Source organism: Prunus dulcis, chromosome 1 (genome assembly GCF_902201215.1).
Source record: "Prunus dulcis chromosome 1, ALMONDv2, whole genome shotgun sequence".
Taxonomy (NCBI): Eukaryota; Viridiplantae; Streptophyta; class Magnoliopsida; order Rosales; family Rosaceae; genus Prunus; species Prunus dulcis.
The window spans coordinates 30719939-30741218 of NC_047650.1; the positions used below are offsets into that span (position 1 = coordinate 30719939).

The window sequence follows — 21280 nt, forward strand, 5'->3', positions numbered from 1 at the left end:
AGAAACAAACAGCAGTTTGGACGAATTCCTCATTTATCTCGGGAGCCCTTAATTCAATTGAATGATTGGTGAGACAGCTTTTTCTTTCAATTTTTTTTTTTTTTTTGATAAGGAGCTTTTTCTTTCACTTTGAACTGAAATCACGGATTTCAGCTTTCTAAGATCCGATCAGCCAATAATTGTTTCCAAAAAGATTCGATAATGGAGCATAAACAATACAATACAATATACCCAGAACTTTATCTGCAATCTGCATTATTACCATGTCATCTACATGTCTTTATCCGTAAATTTTTATGCAAAATTAATGGCTCAAGTTTTGCTTCGACACCATTCCTTCCTGCACAAACCCAAAAAAAAAAAAAATATATATATATATATATATATATATATAATAATGCATGTGTGTGGCTGCCTCAGTGCCTAGGCTATACATCTGAGAGGTTGCTGTTGGATGGAATAACTCGCTTTTACAAGAGGCTCTCAAACCACAACTCTGTTATTTCATCTTCTCTTGTGTCGTCTATTTGAGTATAATCTTTCATTTCATGCGAGGGACATTAGAATGACCAAGAAACAAAATAGCAGTGCCAAATGTTAGCTTGCAGGAGGAGATGTGTCTTGTTATGCCTTAATATGAGTCATCACTAGATAGATGGATGTGCAAATCAACCAAGTCATCGAGAAACTAGGTACCTTGGATACAAGAAAGAAGTAAAAACATCATCAACATAGAAACTGCCAAAGCAGAAAATATTGTTTCCGAACAAAAAAACGCGGAAAGAGTAGATCAAATGGCTAGAAAAGACTCGTAGTTCTGCCCCTAAAACATGTCGGGTATTATTGGGAAAGGAAATGATACCTTTTCCATGTATTTGCACTTAACAACAAATATTCCTTGACGCCAAATCTCTCAAGATTTGAGTTAAAGGAGGAAAAACAAAACAACTAACGAAATCATTTTTGGTCCTTTGGTGCTTTATCTGGTAATACATTATCTGGAAGAATAAGTTCTGGGGGAATTTCACGAACAACACCCAGCATTGAGTCATACTCCTCATCCCGTCGAGCAAACTTCTTGCGGAGGACCTTCTCAAACTCGATCTCATCAAAGGACTTCCCATTCTCAGCTGCATGGACTTGTGCAAGGTTGGTATAATTGGTGGCTGACTGGGAGATGAAGGCTTTTTCCTCATCTGTGAGCTTCCTCAGGAATTTTGCTGGATTACCTCCCCATACCTGCAATATATATTTCACAAATGTATTTTATTGCTTTCTATTAGCTGCCAGAAAGGAAAGCCCAACTTTAGCCTGGCTAGATAAAGCTGAATCTGAAATCGTAACATAACATTTCCAGCTCGGTAAAAACATTAATAAGGGTTTTGTTTTTACGCAGTACCTATGTTTTAATTGTAACAGGATTGTTCAACCGCCAGATATCAAAATAATTTATACACCTCCCCATTTATTTCTAAAATGGACATCAAAGAACAGAAATTTTGCTAGTATAACTCAAGTTCTTTAACCAGAATCTGTAAAATTTGAAACCCCAACAAAAATCAAATGAGAATCACTTGGGTATCAATACAGTAGATCAAACTTTGAAATTTTGATCACTGGCGGCAGATCATGAGAATGGTCACAAAAAAAAACAGACTCCCACACCACTCATCCCTGTTTCACTTTATGTCACCCTCCTTGAACATGGTATAATTGGGTTAAGCTTGTGCATTCAATAGAGTTCTTAACTAGATGTTAGAATATAACAAGGCCGTGATGATAGAAGTAAGGCCGTATGGAATTCTTAACTTTGTCCAGGCACAATCATAACTCATAGAATTTCACATTTTTTTGTTTATTCTTTTGAAAACAAAGTAAAATATGTTCAGGGTCAGTGACCTGGATAGTGATAACTGCAATAGATCCAAATTCTCAGCTACTTCTTTTGCATGCTTGTTAAGACTTCCAATATTCTTTGCAAATACATAGATAAAGAGGGTCAGTAGAAGGGATTTTAAACATACCTCTCCACTGGGGATCCTTGTATTCTGTCTCACCAGGGCTCCAGCAGCGACCATGGCATGTTTCTCAACAACAACACCATCAAGCAGTGTGGCTCCCATACCAACAAAGGCCTCATCCTCAACAGTACAGCCATGTATAACAGCACTGTGACCTGCTCAATGCAATTTTTTGTTTCACAATTTATAGAAAATTAATCAGACTACCATCAGGCTAATTCACATAAAACATATCTCCGACAGCATATTAACTCACCTACAGTAACATTGTCCCCAATAATGGTTGGTAACACCTTCCCACTTAAATTAGACTTAGCCACATGGACTAGGGAGTTGTCCTGTATGTTAGTTCCAGATCCAACAACGATGTTGTTCACATCACCTGCGTGCAAATAAATTTTACAAATTACCACCAAAATCCACTATAAATATCCCCCAAAATTTTCCATAGACCAAAACAACTTATATCCATCTGCCTAAATGGACAACAAACCAGAATTTTCCACGGACAATAAATCGACTACATGTTGGTGAAGTCCTATATCTAACTAGTTACCACACTATAAAACTACCAAACTACATGGTAAACTAGTTCAATAACTTTAAGTAGACAATTTGAAAAACAGGCACTACTCTTATCATTGCTAACCTCATATAAAATGAGAAACAGGACACAAATGTATAAAGTTTAAACTATGAGAAAGACAAACAAGAACAGCCGACACTGCATATTCCCCCAATAAAAGGTAAGTAATAAGCTGAAGCCTATTTCTAGTTTCATCTCCAAATTGATCGTCTTGCCTGAAGATCATTTGATATAAAACTCCACGGATTATGCAAAGTGCATCAGTAACAATTTAAACAAACATGCAAAGAGGTTATCAGCAACATATGTATGTATAACCTAACAAATGAAAAGGAATAAAGAGGTTCTAAATATGATGCCCAGATCATCAGCTCATCAACAAAAAGAAAGCAGCATAGGAAGAATGTACTTTTGTTTTCCAAAAGTCCCACAGTAATTAGAAAATCATGCATACGTCGTTTATTACTGTGCCTCAAAAGGAGTTCTTACCTCTCAAAACACATCCATACCAAATAGAAGACCCTCTTCCCACTTGAACATCGCCAATGACAGAGGCACTTGGGGCCACAAATACATCCTTGTCAACCACAGGAGCTTTATCGAATATGTTCATCAAAGTCCGATGCCGAGACACTACAGGAAAGAACATAATCACTACCCTCTTGCATGGAAAAAAGAAAGCAAAACCAGAGAACCCTGAATCTTACATGTAAACAAACGAAGGACATGTTATGCTTCAACACATTAGCTTTTCAAAATAGGTGAGCTAAACTACGGATGCAGATTATAAATTTGTCCATTTTCATTCTTTTAGTTCCTCCCCTTTCTTGATTTTACAAAAATGATAAATATTTCACGATTCCACGAATGCCCATTTAACTCATTTTTAAATTAATACTAGCTTGATAGTAATCCACTAGTGGGCAGTGACACACATTCTTACATTGAAGACCGACCAACAATAGTCCAGGAACTAGAAGGAAAGTGGCAATGTAAAACAATCAGGTAAAACTGCAAGCAAAGCCATAGACTTTATACTAATTCTACAGCTGCGATGTTTAAATCAACCCGAAAAGAGAACCAAACAGACCATAAATTAATAAAGAAAAATTCAATCCGAAATTCAAAGGTTAACATAAAAGATGGATCTAGGGTTAGGAAAAGGCGAGACGTACGCTGCTCTTTGAAGTAGTAGCTGCCTTGGAGGCGGCTGCCGAGGCGATCAACTGCCTGACCTGTCTCCCTAATCCAGAATCCGACGGTGTATATTACTCTTCCTAAAGTCCCCATCTTCTTGTCACTTCCACCAGCTACCAACAGCTCCACTCACTGCCACTCTCTCTGAGTCTCTGTGTAAGTCTGATGTGAAGCAGGCCGGAGAAACAAGGAAATAGCCCAAATTGGAAGGGGTAGGGTAGAATATACCGAAGCCTTAGGAGGGTAGAATGGGATTTTCATCCTCCCGGTTTTGAAATTACTAAAACATCCCCGCATTTCCATTTAATTAGCCGCTAAACCAAATGGCCTTTCAAAGACGCGGTTAATGAGTCAGGCACGAAGCGGTTAATGAGTCGGGCACTATGCGGTGCGTTTCGGCGCCTTTAACCGCGCGGGCGCAATTGGAGACTGCGTGCGAGGTTCTTCCCCTTCCTGGTTTTCCTCCGTTTCTGGAAAAACAGAAACAGATAAACACGAACAAATCGCTTCGTCTTCAACTAGTAAATAAGTTTATAAATTTACACAGATCCGCTTAGAATTTAGATATAAAAAATAGATTCTCTCATCTGGTACTTCGCTTTTCTTCGAGGTAAAGCTGTCTTCTATCTCTCCCTCCCTCGATTTCTCTAAATTAGACTATATTGTTGGATTCGTTGGCATAACAATCAAACCTACCTTTGTAATCTCTTTTATTTTCTATGAAGAAATCGTCTTTTGTAATTAGAAAAATGTTTGATCACAGAATGGGTTTGAGAGATTAGTTAGGGTTTTGTTTTCCGAATTAATTATGTTCCAGAAATTATTTATTTACTTGGGAGCTTGGGAGCTTGGGAGCTAGGTGAGATTTTCCATTAATATATGCGTGAGTTGAACTGTTTGGCCTTGCAATCAATCTGGTTTTTGCATACATAAATGATTTTTAGAAACCAGACCAAGTGTAATCTTTTAAATTAAACTATTGCTTCGTTTGGATTCTCAGGAAATTAGAGGGTAATATTTCATGGAAGGAGGGGGGGCTGATGCTGGCTCTGCTGTGGCGCCGTTTGCCAAGTGGAGAGACGAGTTTTCAAGGACATTTCAGTACTATTTGGACCGTTCGACCCATAACCCGGTCTATAGGTGGCTGGGGACTCTTGCTGTAGCAGCCATTTATGTGCTCCGAGTTTACTATGTTCAAGGGTTTTACATTGTGTCGTATGGCCTGGGAATCTATATCTTGAATCTATTGATTGGGTTTCTCTCACCAAAGGTTGATCCAGAGCTTGAAGCCTTGGATGGGGCTTCACTGCCAACAAGAGGTTCAGATGAGTTTAAGCCATTCATCCGCCGGCTACCCGAGTTCAAGTTCTGGTAATTGAAGAACTTCCCTTGTCAAAGCTAGTTATATTATGTAAGGAATTGTTTTACTTCCTTTTTTGCACAGGTGTTTTTTTTTTTTTTTGGGGTATGATCTTAAAGTAGGTGTTATAGGTAATTTAAAATGTTTGGTTACTTATGTGTACGTATTTAAAAGGTGTTTACTATTTAGAATGGAAGAAGTGTTACTATTTAGAATGGAAGAAGTGTGAACTTAGTAGGAAGCCTGATAAGTCAACGTGATCGTTTGTCATTTACATTCAGCTGATTGCACGTCAGGAACAACAGAATGACCAAATATATTTTGTGGGTTAAGGCATGGAATGACTTCAGTAGTGAAGATGGTTCTTTGTTGATTTGAGGATAGTCATTGCACAAACACATTGTTTGCTGTGCAGTGGGCACATACATGTATGCAACTAAAGTGTGCGTGTATGTGTTTGATGGGTTTTTACGACTACTAATTGAGAATCGATGATTTATTCTTTTGCTTATGTGGTTTCAGGTATTCCATTACAAAGGCTTTCTGTGTGGCATTTCTGATGACCTTCTTTTCCATATTTGATGTCCCTGTTTTCTGGCCCATTCTCCTCTGTTATTGGATTGTTCTTTTTGTTCTTACAATGAAGCGCCAAATTCTGCACATGATTAAGTACAAATATATACCATTCAGCATTGGGAAGCAGGTGAGAGCTCTAGAATGTCGAACAGCCACCATTACCCTTTGATCTCTTAAACCATCTCCTCCCCTCCGCCGACGCCTTTTGAAACGAAATTTGTGGTTGAAATTTTTATTTTTTATTTGAGAGTTTCTATAAGTGCAACATATTTACTTGTTCCCTTTGGTGGTTCTTACAGAGGTATACAGGGAAGAAGCCTGCTACAAGTAGCGGTGGTTCAGACTGAAACTTTGGTGGTACCAGCTTTTAGGAAAAGTGAACGAGAGAAGTGCAGTGTTCAAGTGTTTCTAGTTTTTCTGAACACTTTCCATGTTAACACTCAGGAAAATCCGTAGATATGTTGAATTTTGCATACTATTAGGATTTAATGTGCAGTGGCAACTTATCTTGCATAAATATATATTCTCACTCTTCATGAATCTGTGTTTTCGTGATATTTTTCTGTATTTTCGTTCTTCTTCTGCTTTACTTGCTGACGAAACCACTTAATAAAAAATTTCCAGTTGGTATGTGGGAGATTCTGACTTAGGCTTTGAGATGCCAGATAGTCTAGATGTCCAAATCATACACCAAATTGGTGTAACAACCCTCCAACTACTGAACAACGAAATCACAAGTGCAAGTGTAGTTGTTAAGTTGTTATTACTTGACTTTGTTTTATCAAACCATAAGAATAATTTATGTGACAATAAGTTTTGTATTTTATAATCTCAAAATTATTTGAGCATGGCCAGCTAATGAGTTCAGGTCTTCTCCCCTCCTCTCTCTCTCTCTCTCTCTCTCTCTCTTCCACTTTCTGTCTTTCAATCATTCCATTAAAACCCTCAAAACATAATATTTGCCTCCCATCAAACGGGCAACAAATGAGTGGGAGATATTCTTCTTCTGACTGTCCTCACTCTCGTCACCCCCACACTCATTTTCCTCCCAGAGACTTCAAAACCCTACTTGGATTCAAATGGTAAGAAAATAGCGAGATATGAAAATTTTGTTTCACCCTGTAGTTGTGCTGTGATTTCTTGACACTTGGAAATTATTGTAACCTCTTCTCTTCTGCTATGTTTGGTAGGTGAGAAAACTGAAGGAATCAAGGCTAGAAGAATGATAGAAATCATCGCAACGAATGAAACTACTAGTATAAAGAAACACACAGCCACCATATAAAAACACAAAGTGGTCCAAGAAATTACAAGAATTTTCTTCGGTCAATGGAAGAGAAAACTAAAAAAAAGCTCAATCTCTAAACCTGTTGAATTTATTAAAAAAAGGCTTTACAAACAAGTTTGTACAAATCTAGAATATTAGAACCTTATAAAAATATAAAGAGAAAAGACCCCAGAAGACCTAGAGGGGCTGCACCCACTCGAGGAGAACCACTACTCCGTTCCACATCATTATTCGACCCCTCAATGATGAGCCATGCAGCGGAAGCGGGAGCCTGCTCTGAGCTATTTCTCCCATTCTCCTTCTCTTTGTTTCCCTCTCCTCCAATGGGAGGGGGCGTGGCAGTGAGAGATGGAGGTGGAGTGCCTTCTCCTCCAATGAGAGGGGGCGTGGCCGTAAGAACTAGAGGTGGAGTGCCTTCTCCTCCAATGGCAAGGGGCGGGGCAGTGAGAGCTCGAGGTGGAGCGGCTTCTCCTCCAATGGGAGTAGGCGTGGCAGTGAGAGCTCGAGGTGGAGCGCCTTGTCTATTTCTCTCATTCTCCTTCGCTTTGTTTCCTTCTCTTCCAATGGGAGTGGAAGCTCCATGTTGCTCTCCTCCACCTCCTCCTCCGCTGCCGGGACGAACCATAGTGGGAGCTACATGTTGCCCTCTTCCTCCGTCACGACCAAGAATCGTACGCCGAAGGGCACTAGCCTGAGCCATGAAGGGTGCAAATTCTCTGGTGGTAAGCTTGTGTGCCCAATTAACTCTTTGTGTTGTCACGGCTCCCGGTCCAAAACAGTTGTATTCCCCATAGAAAACGTTACTGCATGCGCATGTACACATTAAATTAAAACCAAATTACAAACATATCAAAAATTAAAATAAAATAGAGTAATTAAAAAATTAAGCACTCAAAAATATATACCTTAAGTTGTAGGGTGATAGCCGCCAACTGTCCCAACCTTGTGGCAGAATTACATTTGACATTTGAGTGTAGGCAAATACGACTCTGGCATATGGCCCCCATGGCCTTCCCAGGAGTGCCGTTTTGACGCCGGTTATGTTGCACCACAAAAAGGTGAACCCAGATTCCTCTAAAGGAGAAGTCCTCCGTTGGGCCGTTATAGCGCCGTTTTGACCCGAAAGTGTATGCAAGTGACAATTCTGCAAATTAATCACTTAGTTAATCTCCATATATACTAATTAATATTTAATTAATAATGAAGTAATTAAATGTATACCTCATATAAAGAATCAGCGCTTCCAAATATAAAATCAGTGTCTCCTTGAATGTAGCAGTCTTTGTAGTAGTGCTTGCCAATCTCGTCGAATAAGGCATCTTGATGAGACAAAATTCTGCACCCATAGAATGCTGCTCTGTCTCCTGATACTCTTAGTGCCACTGTTTTGTCACCGGTTCCATATGTATTCTGCACTCACCAATTCAAATTAAGTAAAATTAATTATGTGTTCAAACAATATATATATATATATATAATTCGTAGTCTATAAAATCAAGACTCTATATATACCTGAATTGTGAGTTGGCGCCCTATGAAATCAGAAGCCCACACAGTGAAGACTGAGGTTTGATTTATCCATCCTGCTTGGTTCCATGTTATTATGGTATGCTCTGTGTTTGTGCCACTCATTGTTATAAAGGGTTTGTCTACAGGCACATAAATTTTTTCTTGGTAGACACCAGGTCGAACCAAAATAGACACACGCGCAGCGTTGTTAGAAGGCACGGCGTCAATGGCGTCTTGTATTTTAGTGTAGTCACCATTGCCGGACTGATCTACGGTTAGAGAAATTGGTGGGGTTGGGGGTGCTTGAGAGAGCACACCCGTCACCATAAAAGCATAGAACAAGAAGAAGAGCATGGCAAAAGAGAGCTTGATACCACTAGTCATATATGGCAAGCTATACGTAGGATTTCATGTCCTAGGTAAGGAATATATAGAGTTGCTATCCATGCAGAGCTAGGAGTTCAAGTAGCTAAAGCTGTGGCCAAGTTACTCCTTTCAACTCCCTTATGGATTTAGGAAAAGTTTCCACGCAGAGCTAAGAGTTTAAACAATAAATGTTTCTCCTATTTTAATTGGGAAAAACAGATAAACACGAATAAATTACTTCAACCTCAACTAGTACATAAGTTTAGAAATTTGCACAGATTCGCTTAGAATTTATATATGAAATCTACCTTTGTAATCTGTTTTATTTTCCGTAACAAAAATCGTCTTTTGTGATTAGCAAAATGTTTGATCGTCTTTTGTCAAAGCTAGTCCTGTATTATATAGGAATTGTTTTACTTCCTTTTTTGCTATGGGGTTTTCTTTTTTGGGTATGATTTAAAGTAAGAAGAGAGTGACCAAATATATTGTGTGGGGAAAGGCATGGTCGCATGGTGGATTTGAGAATAGTCAGTCACAAACACATCGTTTGTTGTGCAGTGTGCAGATGCACATATGAACTAAAGTGCGCTTGTGTGTGTACACGGAAGAAGCCTGCTGCAAATTGCAAGTGGTGGTGACACAGACTGAAACTAAGTGGTACCAGCTTTTAGGAAAAGTGCAGTGTTCAAATGCTTTTAGTTTTTGTGAACACTTTCCATGTTACCAAGAATATAACACCACCTTTAATAATGTGATATGATTAAAAACATGATTTCCAAGCAAGTTACTTAAAATATAAGTAATGATTTATTCATGAAAGAAAGAAATAATAAATAAAAGATATTGTAAAATATGCCTAAATGAGATGCACTTCTAAATCGATTCTAATTGATTAAAATCAAGGAAGATAAGGGAAATAAAATCATATTAGATTCCAAAAAACGTTTCTATTATGAGTGCATAAAAAATGACATGTCTTACCCTTCAGATCAAATGTCTCATATGTGTTAAGTCACAATTCTGAAATTCGAGGATTGATGAGCTGTTTTAAACTTACAGTTTCTGGAAATCAGATACAACAATTTTGCTTCAACTTATTTAGCTAAATGACACTTCCAAACCTATACTATACTAAGTTCTAAGAAACACAATTTCATACTAACAATTAACACTCAGCAAAGTTCGTTGACATGTTGAATTTTGCTTACTATTAGGATTTAATGTGTTGTCGTGATATTTTCCTGTATTTTCATTATTCTTCTGCTTTGCTTGCTGACGAAACAAAATTCGGGTGACCTATTCTAGCAGACCCCTCCTCTTATTACAGAAAAATGTTTGCAATTGAGAATTGTACATGAGCTATAGTGAATGGCGATTCTGAGCATATATTATTATCATGGTATTAAATGGAGGTTGTAAGCAAGGGGGCTGTGCTTGTGATTAGGAAAATCATTTCCAGGTGGGTTGTGGGAGATTCTGACTACTTAGGCTTTGAGATGCCAGATAGATGTCCAATTCATACACCTAATTGGTATAACAACCCTCCAACAACTGAACAACGAAATCACAAGTGCAAGTGTAGTTGTTAATTTGTTATTACTTGGCTTTGTTTTATCAAACAATTCATGTGAAAATAAGTTTTGTATTTTATAATCTCAAAATTAATTGGGCATGGCCAGCTAATGATTTCAGGTCTTCTCCCCTCCTCTCTCTCTCTCTCTCCCTCTCTCCCTCTCTCTTCCTCTTTCTGACTTCCAATCCTTCCATTAAAACTCTCAAAACATAATATTTTCCTCCCACTAAACCACCAGCTTTTCCTCCACCCCAAACGGGCAACAAATGAGTGGGAGAACCTACGTTGTGATATTCTTCTTCTGGGCTGCCCTCACTCTCATCACCCCCACACTCATTTTCCTCTCAGAGACTTCAAAACCCTACTTGGATTCAAATGGTAAGAAATAGTGAGAGATATGGAAAATTTTGTTTTACTGTTGTAGTTGTGCTCTGATTTCTTGACACTTTGAAATGATTTTTGTAACCTCTTTCTCTTCTGCTTCATGTTTGGCAGGTGAGAAAATTGAAGGAATCAAGGCTAGAAGAATGATAGAAATCATGAGATATCAAAGAAGCAGAGCAACCACAGAAGCACCTGCACCAACTCCAACTTCAGACCTGAAACCAGCTTTGGAGACTAGAGAAACCAATATTGGAAAGGGCTTGTTAGAATCTTTGAGATTGATGATCAAAAATACCAAGTTCAAGTTAACGTGAGTGCATCAGACTAAATGTCCAAACTATACAAAATTCAAGACCAGAGTATTTTTAGTTTAGATTTTTCTTGATGCATGAAAGCTACTTCGGAGACAGAGCTCATGACTTTTCGGTTTGAGGCTCTCCGGTCATCTCCGGGAGAAACAATGTAAATGTGACATGTCAATGCAAGGAAAACAAGTGCACTGGTTTTTCAAGTATAATGTTGTTTATTTCGTTTACTGGGATGTTAGGTTGTACAAGGAAAATTAAAGCATAATTTAGCTGACCAAACAACATTGGTGATGTGAGCAAAGACATTGAAAAATGGATGTTTTTGTCATTGTCTAAGTTGGGAGTTGCTGACACTGGGGCTGTCTCCTAAGCAAGACAAAAGGCTTAATTAATTGTGTTGGTACTTGGTATCATAATTTGCTGCAATTCGAACGACCAAATGTAAATAGGCTTCTAATATAAGGGATAGTGCAGTAATAAAAATGTGACCACCCATGCCACAACCATCTCTGTGCTTTTTGATGGGTGTTCTGTTCTGTGTCCAAGTGACGGTGTCACGGTTTCATAGAAAAATTGCAATGACAGTGCGCTTGGCATCTCTCAAAAAACCAGAACCAACCACAAATGTAAATGCATAAAACACTTTGTTGATGTAGAAGTTTTGTGAATGCATAAAACACTTTGTTGATGTAGAAGTAGATTTATGTTTCATCACAAACAAACTCCATCCAGGTTTGTTTTGATATTAAGAAGACAGGAAACTCGTACGGCACAAACACTTTCCATTTCGCTCAAACAACAATTACGTACTTAAAAATAAATTATTATTGTTCTGAGATAATTCAGTAAACAGCTTAGCAGCAGTGTCTTAGTAGTTTCTAAACAAATTGGTCGAGGTAGTCTTCCACAGGGGTGTACTTGACATCAGGGTACAGCTCAGAAGCCTCCACTCCGAACGATGGCTCGATCTCGAAGTTGGTATGATCTCCCTTCACGAACACTGAGTGGTTGATTGCTAATATCACATTGATTGGAATTGGGGCCTCTGCAACAATATTTAATCACAGATTAACTAACACCAATGGCAGCAAACTTTTCATTGTTTTCAAACATTGCCTTAAATTACTGACCTTGAATGTCCTGGAGAAGCTTGTCCTCTGGAACATAGACCTTTTCAAGGACTTTGCCAATCTTCTTCTCCCACAAGGCAACAAGCTCATTGAATGAGTAAATGTTTCCGGGTGGCTTGATGTAGACAATCTTGTTCAATGTTCTTGGGTCATCAACGGCCCTGATGGTATAAGTTCCAATGTCCTCTTCCTTGTTGAAGACAGCTGCAGCGACAAAAACAAAAATTAGGAAGAAAAATAAAATGAGAGAAAGAGTGCCAAAATTTGTGAACGCAATTGGAATTGGAGATAATCACCCTTCGGATTTCCATCCCCTAAGATAATGACTTTGTCTCTGGGTGGAGAGCTGACGCCGGGCTGTGCCAAAGTGGGCAGAAAATAGCCAGCAAAGCAGTTGCTGGACACGTAAGTGTAGGGGATGCCCTCCGCCTCTATGGCACGCCGGATTTGGACTTTGATTGCAAATGCAGACTTAGCTGGCTCCACTGCATGCACACGATCCACATCGTTTCCAAACTCCGACGGAAAAAATCTCTGCATAAAAAAACATATTTATTCATCAATCAAATACTAATTAATTAAATTGAATGCAAATGAACGGACTCACTGTCTTGACTAATTAGTGCAACGCATATATGAGAGTTTGAGTAGTTGCAATTAGAATTTAGAGGCAGGCACCAACCAACCTTGACATTTCCAGCTTCTTTAATGGCAGCAATGATCTTGGTCTGGTCAGCAAGTACCAAGTGACCTACAGTTGATATCACCACGTCCACCTGTTTGATCGCCTTCACCAAGCTCTCATGGTCATAAAGATCCCCCTGCACACACATTCCACAACAAACTCAGCTATGAAATTAATTACCATATATAATTAAGTGACTAAACATAATTAAGAACAAACATAGAGTGATGCATGAAATAATATAAACGTACGTAGAGCAGAGTGACACCCAAGTTGTTGAAATTGCGAATGAGGGTGGACTTGGCAGGGTCGTTGGCCGTGGCCTCTCTGACAAGAGCAAAGGTTGGATGGCCAGCCTTTGCGCTGGCTTCAACAATGAACTTGCCAATGTAGCCTGTGCCTCCAATGATCAAAACCTTGCTCTTCTCAGCCATTGCAAATTAGAATGATCAAATTCTTCTTCTTCTTCTTCTTCTTCTTCTTCTTTTTCTTATATAAAATTGTGTGTTTTCAAGTTGAGATATAAACAGAGAGGTTGCGTATGAGCAGAATTTATGGAGGAAATTATATAATAACCTATCATGCTTTCTAGGTGGAAATCGTATGGTGGCTGTGACTGTTCACCACTTTTTTAATTCGACTTTGGGGGAATATTATCCTCCCCCACCATCATCAACTACCTTGGTTGAGATATCCATGTCCTCCATAATTTTTCTTCATTTACAAGCCAACAATGCTACATGAAAAGTCATCATTACCCTCTTATCTGTTAAAAAAGGGGGGTTGGTGGAGGGCAAGACCTGGACTCTCTCCATTTTATCATTCTAGAATGAATCCTGCCGGTAACAGGGTAAACGTTCATAATTTTTTATTAATAGGGATTGAATTAAATTATAATTGTGTAAAATAGGACCCAGCTCCTTTTTTGGAGTCATATTTTTATTCAATAAAGATCACAATTTTTATCATACCACTTGCAAATAATACGGATTTAGAAAAGGCAACATGATTATAGTGTGAAGGCTAAGAATGCCTTGATGATCATGTTTGTTTGCATTCATCTACTTACAAAAGAATCATTTCTTTGATATATAAAAAAAAAAAATAAAAAAAATAGACCTTCAAGCTCACTCCAACCAAATATTATAAGAGCATTTCCAACCCAGCAGCCTAGTTAAGGCAAAAAGTCCATTAAGCCTTAAAAATCATTTTCAACGCTGCAATTCAACATAAAATATTACGAGAAAGAGATTCGAACACAGGAGCTCTAATAACACTTTGCATAAATATGAAATTTTTAACGGAAAGAAAATCCCAGAAAAACATCACAATAAAGCACTAAATAAAACACAGCTTACATGCAAGTATCATCTCATAATTTGTACAAGGGTCATAGAAACACTCAACCGACCAACCGTGACAAGTTGACTACAAACAAACTCATATCTCACATACGAAAAAAGGTGACGGATCAAAGCTAGTGGCATAGTAGCCCATGAAAAATATGCGCTTGCAGACTTGGGCCTGGTAGGAACAGATCAAGTAGTAATTTGGTCAGGAGTGTCTGATTTGGGGGCCCATTTGGGTACGTGGAACTGTGACGCGTACGTGTTGGAAGCGCTTTCCGACAGAGGGGGTTCATTCAGAAATGCCCAATTGCTTAAGGTCCACCTATACCACCATCACCATGGAAGCAAGGAAGCATAAAATTACTAATTGTTCTTTAATTAATTGGGTGGGTTAAGAAGTTGATGAGCTTACCAGCCCTTGTTGTTTCTGATTTTGTGAGAGTTTGTTTCATGAATATCTGTCTCCTTAGTTTTGGCTACAGGAAAAGTGTTTGATTTCTGTAATTTTCTTCCCGATTCATCATCAGCTTTGATTTCCTGTCATGTGTGTGTGTGTATATATATTTATGCATAAGTAAGCACCCAACTTATTCTTTTCTTTTTACCACAAAACAGAAAAGGAAAAAAGAAGCGAAACTTGACAAGGATTTACACAAACCTGAGTAGTGGTGGTTTGATGTAATTCATTATTGTTGGCTCTCCAGTAAGCTTCAATCTCGTCCTTGGTGAGTGATTGATTCCTCTTGCACACATCTGAAGAAACAGAAACAGAAACAGAAATAGAAATAGAAAGAAAGCTTGAGTAAATAGAAATAGAAATATACCATGGATTAATTCAAAATTAAGTTAATTAGAAATTGAGATTACCTGGTTTGGAATTTAGAACGGGTGAGTCCCATCCTGCCATCAGTGAACCCATGTATGATATATATATGTATTTCCTCCGATTGCTTTAAAACTAAACACAAATGACTTTCTACTCTTCTTCCTGATCCTGTGAATAGTATACACTTCCTCACTTGCTGTAAATTAATTTATTCACAAATTAGTCTTACATATACAGAAACAAATGTTGGAGGTGACTGCAGCTGGCTGGGACCATGTATATCTTTTACTTTGTTCTTATCCCCAAGAAAATTAATATTTTGGTATCAGCTTAGCTAGACGCCAATTTAATAGCCCACAGGTTTGCATATAATAAAGGCGTCCCGTCACTTTTTTGGGAAGCTTGAGCAAGATTAATTCTATTTCTCCTTTTTTTTTTTTTTGGGTATATGTCGGTATGGTCATTTCTAATTTCCGAGTTTGGATGGAACAACATATATATCCATTCAAATTCCAATCCTATCCAAGGGAGAAAAAAGAAAAAGAAAAAGAAAAGTTGACAATTTTTTATTTCTTTCAATAAAATAAGCAAACACCCATGTAAGGAAAATACTTGCCTCCTTTCTTGGAAGTAAGAACTTCTATTTTCTTGCCAATCACAATTTGATATGTGTATAGAGATTTTGTTGTTGTTGTGTTTTTGATAAATTATTTTTGCATATGTGTCGATATTATTTATAGGAAATAAGAATGCTTCCGGGGTTCCTCATTTAATTAACGAATTTTCACTATAACATGAGTCAACAATGAATGAATGAATTTCAATATACATACATGAGATAATAAGATAACTTTACAAATAAATAATTTGTCTATAAAACTAAACACACATTTCTGCACAATTGAGTATTGAGAATTGATTTAAGTCTTAGTAGAAAATGCTTTCTTCTTGAAGCTGGTTGGGGCTGATCTTATCCAAGCTTTGCCATCGATGGAGTCCTTGGTTAAGAAGGGTGCAGCTTCTTCACTCGTAAGGCTACGTGCCCATTCAACTCTTTTTGATGTTGCAGCTCCAGCTCCAGAACATCTATATTGCCCATAGTAAACCGTACTATGTACGTACACATCAACAAATTAAAACCAAATTAGGAAGAGTTCGTTCGTTTGAGTAAGAAATGAAGGATTAATTAAAACCGTAACCAAAAACAAAAACAAAAATACCTTAATTGGTCGGGTGAGTTTCCCCAGTCGTCCCAACCTTGTGGAAGTATGGCATTGGACATGTAAGTGAAGGCAAAGACGACTCTTGAATAGCCACCCCACGGTCTTCCTAACATTGCCGTTTTGACGCCACTGATTTTGCAGCTGAAGAAGGTGAACCCTGTGTCCTCTGAAGGCGACATCCTTCGTTGAGCTGTTATGGCTCCTGCTCCTCCCGAAATTGAATGCAAATGACACCTCTGCAAATTTAATTAAAACCCAATTATATACTAATCCTTTACCAAATTAACTCAAAATATATATATATATATATATATATTTTGTTAATTACCTCAAAAAAAGAAGCAGCATTTCCACATATAAAATCAGTAGCTCCTTCAATATAACAGTTGTTGTAGTAGTGCCTGCCGGTGTCATCAAGTAGGGTGTCCTGATAAGACAATATTTTGCACCCATAAAATGCTGCTCTATCTCCCGACACCCTTAGCGCCACTGCTTTGCCACCCGCTCCGTAAGTGTTCTGCAACGAAACATTAGATTCAATATAAAAATTCCCTCGTTTCGTCGATGTTACCAAGAAAAAAAAAAGACTATCTGATATAATTTCATAAAACAACATGAGCATGCGTTTTGAATATACCTGAATTGTGAGATAGCGGCCTATAAAATCAGAAGCCAAAACAGAGAAAGTTGGAGATTCAAATATCTCCCCACCGTCGTTCCATGTTATTATGGTGTCGTTTGCCCTTGTGCCACTTATTGTAATGAAGGGTTTGTCAGCGGGTACACTAATTTTTTCTTCGTACACTCCGGGCCTAACCCTAATAAACACAAGATCCACGTTATTAGACGGCACGGCATCAATGGCATCTTGTATTTTCTTGTAATCTCCTTTGCCCGACTGGTCAACCGTGATGAGAACGGCTGTTGACCCCTGGGTTGTGTCTGCTTCTGCTTGAGAAAAAGCCACAAAAGCATGCAATATTATGGCCATGGCAAAGAAGCACTTGATCATCATCGTGGTCGCCATTAGAGACTATATCTGCTTTGATCAAAAGGTGAATGAAAATTAATTATCTCTGCGTAGGTAGGTCGATAATTAATTATAGAATAAATGAATGAATGGATGAATTGAAGAATATGGGTGCTCCTGATTATATAGGTGAATGCCAAGGAAGGTGGGGCCGTTTTCTTTGCAATAAAGTCTGATGAATTAGAACCACTTTTACAAGGAACGAGTGGAGGCCAGGAGGAGGAAGATAATTACAAGGAATTTCCAAGGCCAGTGATAGAAGAAGTAAGCCGGCAGCAGGAGATTTTTCCTTGAGACTGAAGAAACAAATGTTTGAAAAAAACAAAAGGAGTGAGGTGGTGAAGATGATCAGAATATATATATAAGTCTTATAATGGCGGCGTATTGAATTATTGATGTTACACAAGTCTTGAGGTAGCTTAAGAAGTGGATTAAGTAGGTCATTTGTGTGAAATTGTATTGTTAATGGCACATTACGTTATTGAGCGAGCAGGCGGCTCAGTTGCTTGGATTTGGGGCTTGACCACGGCTGCCGCCGTCGATAAATATTAGGGCTATATGGAACTGGTCTAATTCATAATTCTCATAATCGCAACAACGAATGAAACTTGACCAAGTCAGTTCCTAAACCTGTTGAGTTTATTAAAAAAAGGGCTTTACAAAAAAGTTTGTACAAATCTAGAATATATGAATCTATAGGCGCCGCACCCTCTCGAGAACCACTACTCAATGGTGAGCCCTGCAGCTGAAGCGGGAGCCTGCTCCACGTTGGCTTTGTTTCCTTCTCCTCCAATGGGAGTGGAAGCTCCACGTTGCCCTCCTCCTCCGTCGCTACCAATAATTGTACGCCGAAGGGCACTAGCCTGAGCCATGAAGTGTGCAAATTCTCTGGTGGTAAGCTTGTGTGCCCAATTAACTCTTTGTGTTGTCACGGCTCCCGGTCCAAAACAGTTGTATTCCCCATAGAAAACGTTACTGCATGCGCATGTACACATTAAATTAAAACCAAATTACAAAACATATCAAAAATTAAAATAAAATTGAGTAATTGAAAAATTAAGTACTCGAAAATATATACCTTAAGTTGTAGGGTGATAGCCCCCAACTGTCCCAACCTTGTGGCAGAATCACGTTTGACATTTGAGTGTAGGCAAATACGACTCTGGCATATGGCCCCCATGGCCTTCCCAAGAGTGCCGTTTTGACGCCGGTGATGTTGCACCACAAAAAGGTGAACCCAGATTCCTCTGAAGGAGAAGTTCGTCGTTGGGCCGTTATAGCTCCGTTTTGACCCGAAAGTGTATGCAAGTGACAATTCTGCAAATTAATCACTTAGTTAATCTCCATATATACTAATTAATATTTAATTAATTAAATGGTACGTAGATATATACCGCATATAAAGAATCAGCACTTCCAAATATAAAATCAGTGTCTCCTTGAATGTAGCAGTCTTTGTAGTAGTGCTTGCCAATCTCGTCAAATAACGCATCTTGATGGGACAAAATTTTGCACCCATAGAATGCTGCTCTGTCTCCTGATACTCTTAGTGCCACTGTTTTGTCACCGGTTCCATATGTATTCTGCACTCACCAATTCAAATTAAGTAAAATTAATTATATGTTAAAACAATATATATAATTCGTAGTCTATATAAAAATTATGCATAAACTTGAAAACAATACAATTTAGTTTCATCAATAGAAGCGAAATGTATATATATACCTGAATTGTGAGTTGGCGTCCTGTAAAATCAGAAGCCCACACAGCAAAGACTGCGGTTTGATTTATCCATCCGGCTTGGTTCCATGTTACTATGGTCTGCTCTGCGTTTGTGCCACTCATTGTTATAAAGGGTTTGTCTGCAGGCACATCAACTTTTTCTTGGTAGACACCAGGTCGAACCCAAATCGACACAGGCACGACGTTGTTAGACGGCACGGCGTCAATAGCGTCTTGTATTTTAGTATAGTCACCTTTACCGGACAGATCAACGGTGAGAGAAATTGGTGGGATTGGGTGTGCTTGAGAGAGCACACCCACCACCATGAAGGCATAGAAGAAGAGCATGGCCATATATGTCCAATAATAAGATTTCGTTGAATTTTGCATGTCATAGTTATAAGGTATGTATATATAGGGTTGCTATCCATGCAGAGCTAGGAGTTCAAGTAGCTAAAACTTTCTGGATTTAGGAAAAGTTAAAACATTATGTTTTTCCCCATTTAATTGGGATTCAGCCTCTCCATGGGAACTTTCCTTTTTTGAGGACCAATGAGCACCTGTTTGCTTTGACTTCTCACTCATCGATTTGTGCCTTCTGCTGCAAGAAAAGAATTGGCTCAAAGCCTATTTGCTTTTATTTTGTTTTTTTTTGGTCTGAAAAGAATCGAAAGATTACTGAAACGGGTCTTATGGGTTAGAATCTATTATTAGGATTCTCACCCATTGGATCAATCTGATGGCTCCAATAACTTTGTCGCTCAGAGGCGCTTAAATATTGGTCCTCAGGTCTGGTGTGCCGTTCTGACTAGATTAGGTCGACCTCGCTTCTTCCCGTCTTTTGGGCCATAACAAAGCTAGGAGTATGAAGAAACAAATATTTGAGACGATGGCCATGTCTAATTCATCATCTGGACTCAGAACACAAACGTTGAGTTCAATTCATTATTTAGATGAACTCGAGTAGCTTATAACTCAAGTTATTAAAAGCAATTATTTAAGCACATGATTCGAATTCTCCCTCTTCTAATATCACTCGTGTCCAAAAAAAAAAACGAAAAAACATAACACGTTACAACACATTTAGCTGGCATTGCTCCTTGATGTTTCAAATGTGGTACGAGATGTAATGGAACACAGGGAAGGGGGGGCATGGCTGCATGGCCAAACCTTATCCATGTCGAAAGATGCCAATCAATTCATTTAAAATGGGTCCAGATATGAACCAGCTTGGGCTTGTCAAAGTCCAACAATCATGGCTAGCATTAAAAAATAATTAACATATAGGCATGCATAAGGGCTCCACACATTTCAAATCCATGTGATCGGATATAATTGTGGTCACTGGTCTGATCTTATTTCACGTTAATCAAAACAAATTTGATCACATAGTTGGAGGCCTTTATTAGGTACGACTCAAAAACGTTTTGGTCATATCTCCTTGTTTTCCACTTTGAGATCCGGAAAGACTCATTTCTACTTTACTAATTACAAATGTTTGATTAACAAGCTTAATAATACATGTTATCATAATTGCACTGCTTAAACTGAAATTAATAAATTAGTTAGGTGAGTGGACCATGCCCAATTATGCGTTCCACCAGCAGGCAAAACAAGAGATTAGATTAGATTAGATCCCATTAACATTCTATTAGGACTATCTTATCTGAAGTGAAAGACAAGACCTGTTGCTCTTTAAGTAATTAATTATTTTTTTTTTAAAAAATTTGCCTACTCGAAGCTGAAAGCATAGTGAGTCGGTTTAATGAGAAGTATTCAGTGTATTTAGAAAATTGATGCGTGAAATGAAAGTCTAGAATCAAGGAAAAAAGGCGAAGAGATTCAGGCATAAGCACGTGCAAGTGTGACTTGCTGACAGCCTGACACCGACTCGTCTCTCAACAATTTCTGGGTTCCCCGCTCACCTCACAAATTTCACAATTTCCCAGTATTGCTGCTTGTTGCTTGTTATTGATTGGTCTCCATCAAACTCACACCTGGGTTGGGTGGATGAGGAGGAGGAGTTGCATGTCACGGGGATATAGTACAGTGTTATTTTTATCCAATTACATTTTATTATATAAAAAAATTATTATATTTAACAGAATATGATTAATGGGAATAATAAAAGAGTGATATCCTGTAAT

The 21280-nt window shown here is 38.4% G+C and overlaps 7 protein-coding genes across 7 annotated transcripts; 1 reads left to right on the plus strand and 6 right to left on the minus strand.

Annotated features, from left to right (window-relative positions):
• Positions 1-680: 680 nt before the first annotated feature.
• Positions 681-4061, minus strand: LOC117614368 (gamma carbonic anhydrase 1, mitochondrial). The gene is made up of 5 exons (XM_034343160.1): positions 3783-4061; positions 3097-3240; positions 2278-2403; positions 2025-2176; positions 681-1239 (listed from the first exon to the last, which is right to left on the minus strand). Exons 1-5 carry the CDS (start codon positions 3895-3897, stop codon positions 958-960), a joined length of 819 nt encoding a protein of 272 aa, XP_034199051.1. The 5' UTR covers positions 3898-4061; the 3' UTR covers positions 681-957.
• Positions 4062-4152: 91 nt separating this feature from the next.
• On the plus strand, positions 4153-6280 carry LOC117622339 (protein RER1B-like). Its single transcript, XM_034352992.1, has 4 exons — positions 4153-4414; positions 4805-5175; positions 5687-5867; positions 6040-6280. Exons 2-4 carry the CDS (start codon positions 4826-4828, stop codon positions 6085-6087), a joined length of 579 nt encoding a protein of 192 aa, XP_034208883.1. The 5' UTR covers positions 4153-4414; positions 4805-4825; the 3' UTR covers positions 6088-6280.
• An 890-nt stretch (positions 6281-7170) lies between these two features.
• On the minus strand, positions 7171-10670 carry LOC117618007 (putative pectinesterase 11). Its single transcript, XM_034347643.1, has 6 exons — positions 10656-10670; positions 9565-9595; positions 8541-8806; positions 8250-8438; positions 7934-8172; positions 7171-7831 (listed from the first exon to the last, which is right to left on the minus strand). Exons 1-6 carry the CDS (start codon positions 10668-10670, stop codon positions 7171-7173), a joined length of 1401 nt encoding a protein of 466 aa, XP_034203534.1.
• Positions 10671-11848: 1178 nt separating this feature from the next.
• LOC117622310 (phenylcoumaran benzylic ether reductase Betv6) lies at positions 11849-13530 on the minus strand. Its single transcript, XM_034352956.1, has 5 exons — positions 13235-13530; positions 12985-13119; positions 12595-12832; positions 12299-12502; positions 11849-12213 (listed from the first exon to the last, which is right to left on the minus strand). The coding sequence occupies exons 1-5, from the start codon at positions 13415-13417 to the stop codon at positions 12047-12049; spliced, it is 927 nt and encodes a 308-aa protein (XP_034208847.1). The 5' UTR covers positions 13418-13530; the 3' UTR covers positions 11849-12046.
• A 702-nt stretch (positions 13531-14232) lies between these two features.
• Positions 14233-15439, minus strand: LOC117622349. Its single transcript, XM_034353002.1, has 4 exons — positions 15200-15439; positions 14991-15085; positions 14745-14869; positions 14233-14654 (listed from the first exon to the last, which is right to left on the minus strand). Exons 1-4 carry the CDS (start codon positions 15249-15251, stop codon positions 14522-14524), a joined length of 405 nt encoding a protein of 134 aa, XP_034208893.1. The 5' UTR covers positions 15252-15439; the 3' UTR covers positions 14233-14521.
• A 557-nt stretch (positions 15440-15996) lies between these two features.
• On the minus strand, positions 15997-17855 carry LOC117618016 (putative pectinesterase 11). The gene is made up of 5 exons (XM_034347648.1): positions 17814-17855; positions 17019-17414; positions 16710-16898; positions 16379-16617; positions 15997-16268 (listed from the first exon to the last, which is right to left on the minus strand). Exons 1-5 carry the CDS (start codon positions 17853-17855, stop codon positions 16079-16081), a joined length of 1056 nt encoding a protein of 351 aa, XP_034203539.1. The 3' UTR covers positions 15997-16078.
• A 278-nt stretch (positions 17856-18133) lies between these two features.
• On the minus strand, positions 18134-19487 carry LOC117618023 (putative pectinesterase 11). The gene is made up of 4 exons (XM_034347655.1): positions 19137-19487; positions 18806-18994; positions 18490-18728; positions 18134-18386 (listed from the first exon to the last, which is right to left on the minus strand). Exons 1-4 carry the CDS (start codon positions 19485-19487, stop codon positions 18134-18136), a joined length of 1032 nt encoding a protein of 343 aa, XP_034203546.1.
• Between the last annotated feature and the right edge of the window lie 1793 nt (positions 19488-21280).

Bases quoted from the DNA above. Each gene is read 5' to 3' on its own strand.
- LOC117618023 (XM_034347655.1), bottom strand. From the start codon at position 19,487: ATGGCCATGCTCTTCTTCTATGCCTTCATGGTGGTGGGTGTGCTCTCT. The intron at 18,729-18,805 runs GTATATATCTAC...ATTAATTTGCAG, and splicing joins GTGCTGATTCTTTATATGCG to AATTGTCACTTGCATACACT. The intron at 18,387-18,489 runs GTATATATTTTC...ATGCGCATGCAG, and splicing joins CTATCACCCTACAACTTAAG to TAACGTTTTCTATGGGGAAT.
- LOC117622310 (XM_034352956.1), bottom strand. From the start codon at position 13,417: ATGGCTGAGAAGAGCAAGGTTTTGATCATTGGAGGCACAGGCTACATT. The intron at 13,120-13,234 runs GTACGTTTATAT...ATGTGTGTGCAG, and splicing joins TGGGTGTCACTCTGCTCTAC to GGGGATCTTTATGACCATGA. The intron at 12,503-12,594 runs GTGATTATCTCC...TTGTCGCTGCAG, and splicing joins AGGGGATGGAAATCCGAAGG to CTGTCTTCAACAAGGAAGAG.
- LOC117618016 (XM_034347648.1), bottom strand. From the start codon at position 17,855: ATGACCTACTTAATCCACTTCTTAAGCTACCTCAAGACTTGT. The intron at 17,415-17,813 runs GTAACATCAATA...AAGCAGATATAG, and splicing joins TAAGCTACCTCAAGACTTGT to TCTCTAATGGCGACCACGAT. The intron at 16,618-16,709 runs GTAATTAACAAA...TTAAATTTGCAG, and splicing joins ATGCTGCTTCTTTTTTTGAG to AGGTGTCATTTGCATTCAAT.
- LOC117622349 (XM_034353002.1), bottom strand. From the start codon at position 15,251: ATGGGTTCACTGATGGCAGGATGGGACTCACCCGTTCTAAATTCCAAA. The intron at 14,870-14,990 runs GTTTGTGTAAAT...CACACATGACAG, and splicing joins ATCAAACCACCACTACTCAG to GAAATCAAAGCTGATGATGA. The intron at 14,655-14,744 runs GTAAGCTCATCA...ATGGTGGTATAG, and splicing joins ATCAGAAACAACAAGGGCTG to GTGGACCTTAAGCAATTGGG.
- LOC117614368 (XM_034343160.1), bottom strand. From the start codon at position 3,897: ATGGGGACTTTAGGAAGAGTAATATACACCGTCGGATTCTGGATTAGG. The intron at 2,177-2,277 runs GTGAGTTAATAT...TGCATTGAGCAG, and splicing joins TGGGGACAATGTTACTGTAG to GTCACAGTGCTGTTATACAT. The intron at 1,240-2,024 runs GTATGTTTAAAA...TATATATTGCAG, and splicing joins CAAGGATCCCCAGTGGAGAG to GTATGGGGAGGTAATCCAGC.
- LOC117618007 (XM_034347643.1), bottom strand. The intron at 8,439-8,540 runs GTATATATAGAG...TGGTGAGTGCAG, and splicing joins GGCGCCAACTCACAATTCAG to AATACATATGGAACCGGTGA. The intron at 8,173-8,249 runs GTATACATTTAA...ATTAATTTGCAG, and splicing joins GCGCTGATTCTTTATATGAG to AATTGTCACTTGCATACACT.
- LOC117622339 (XM_034352992.1), top strand. From the start codon at position 4,826: ATGGAAGGAGGGGGGGCTGATGCTGGCTCTGCTGTGGCGCCGTTTGCC. The intron at 5,176-5,686 runs GTAATTGAAGAA...ATGTGGTTTCAG, and splicing joins CTACCCGAGTTCAAGTTCTG to GTATTCCATTACAAAGGCTT. The intron at 5,868-6,039 runs GTGAGAGCTCTA...TGGTTCTTACAG, and splicing joins CATTCAGCATTGGGAAGCAG to AGGTATACAGGGAAGAAGCC.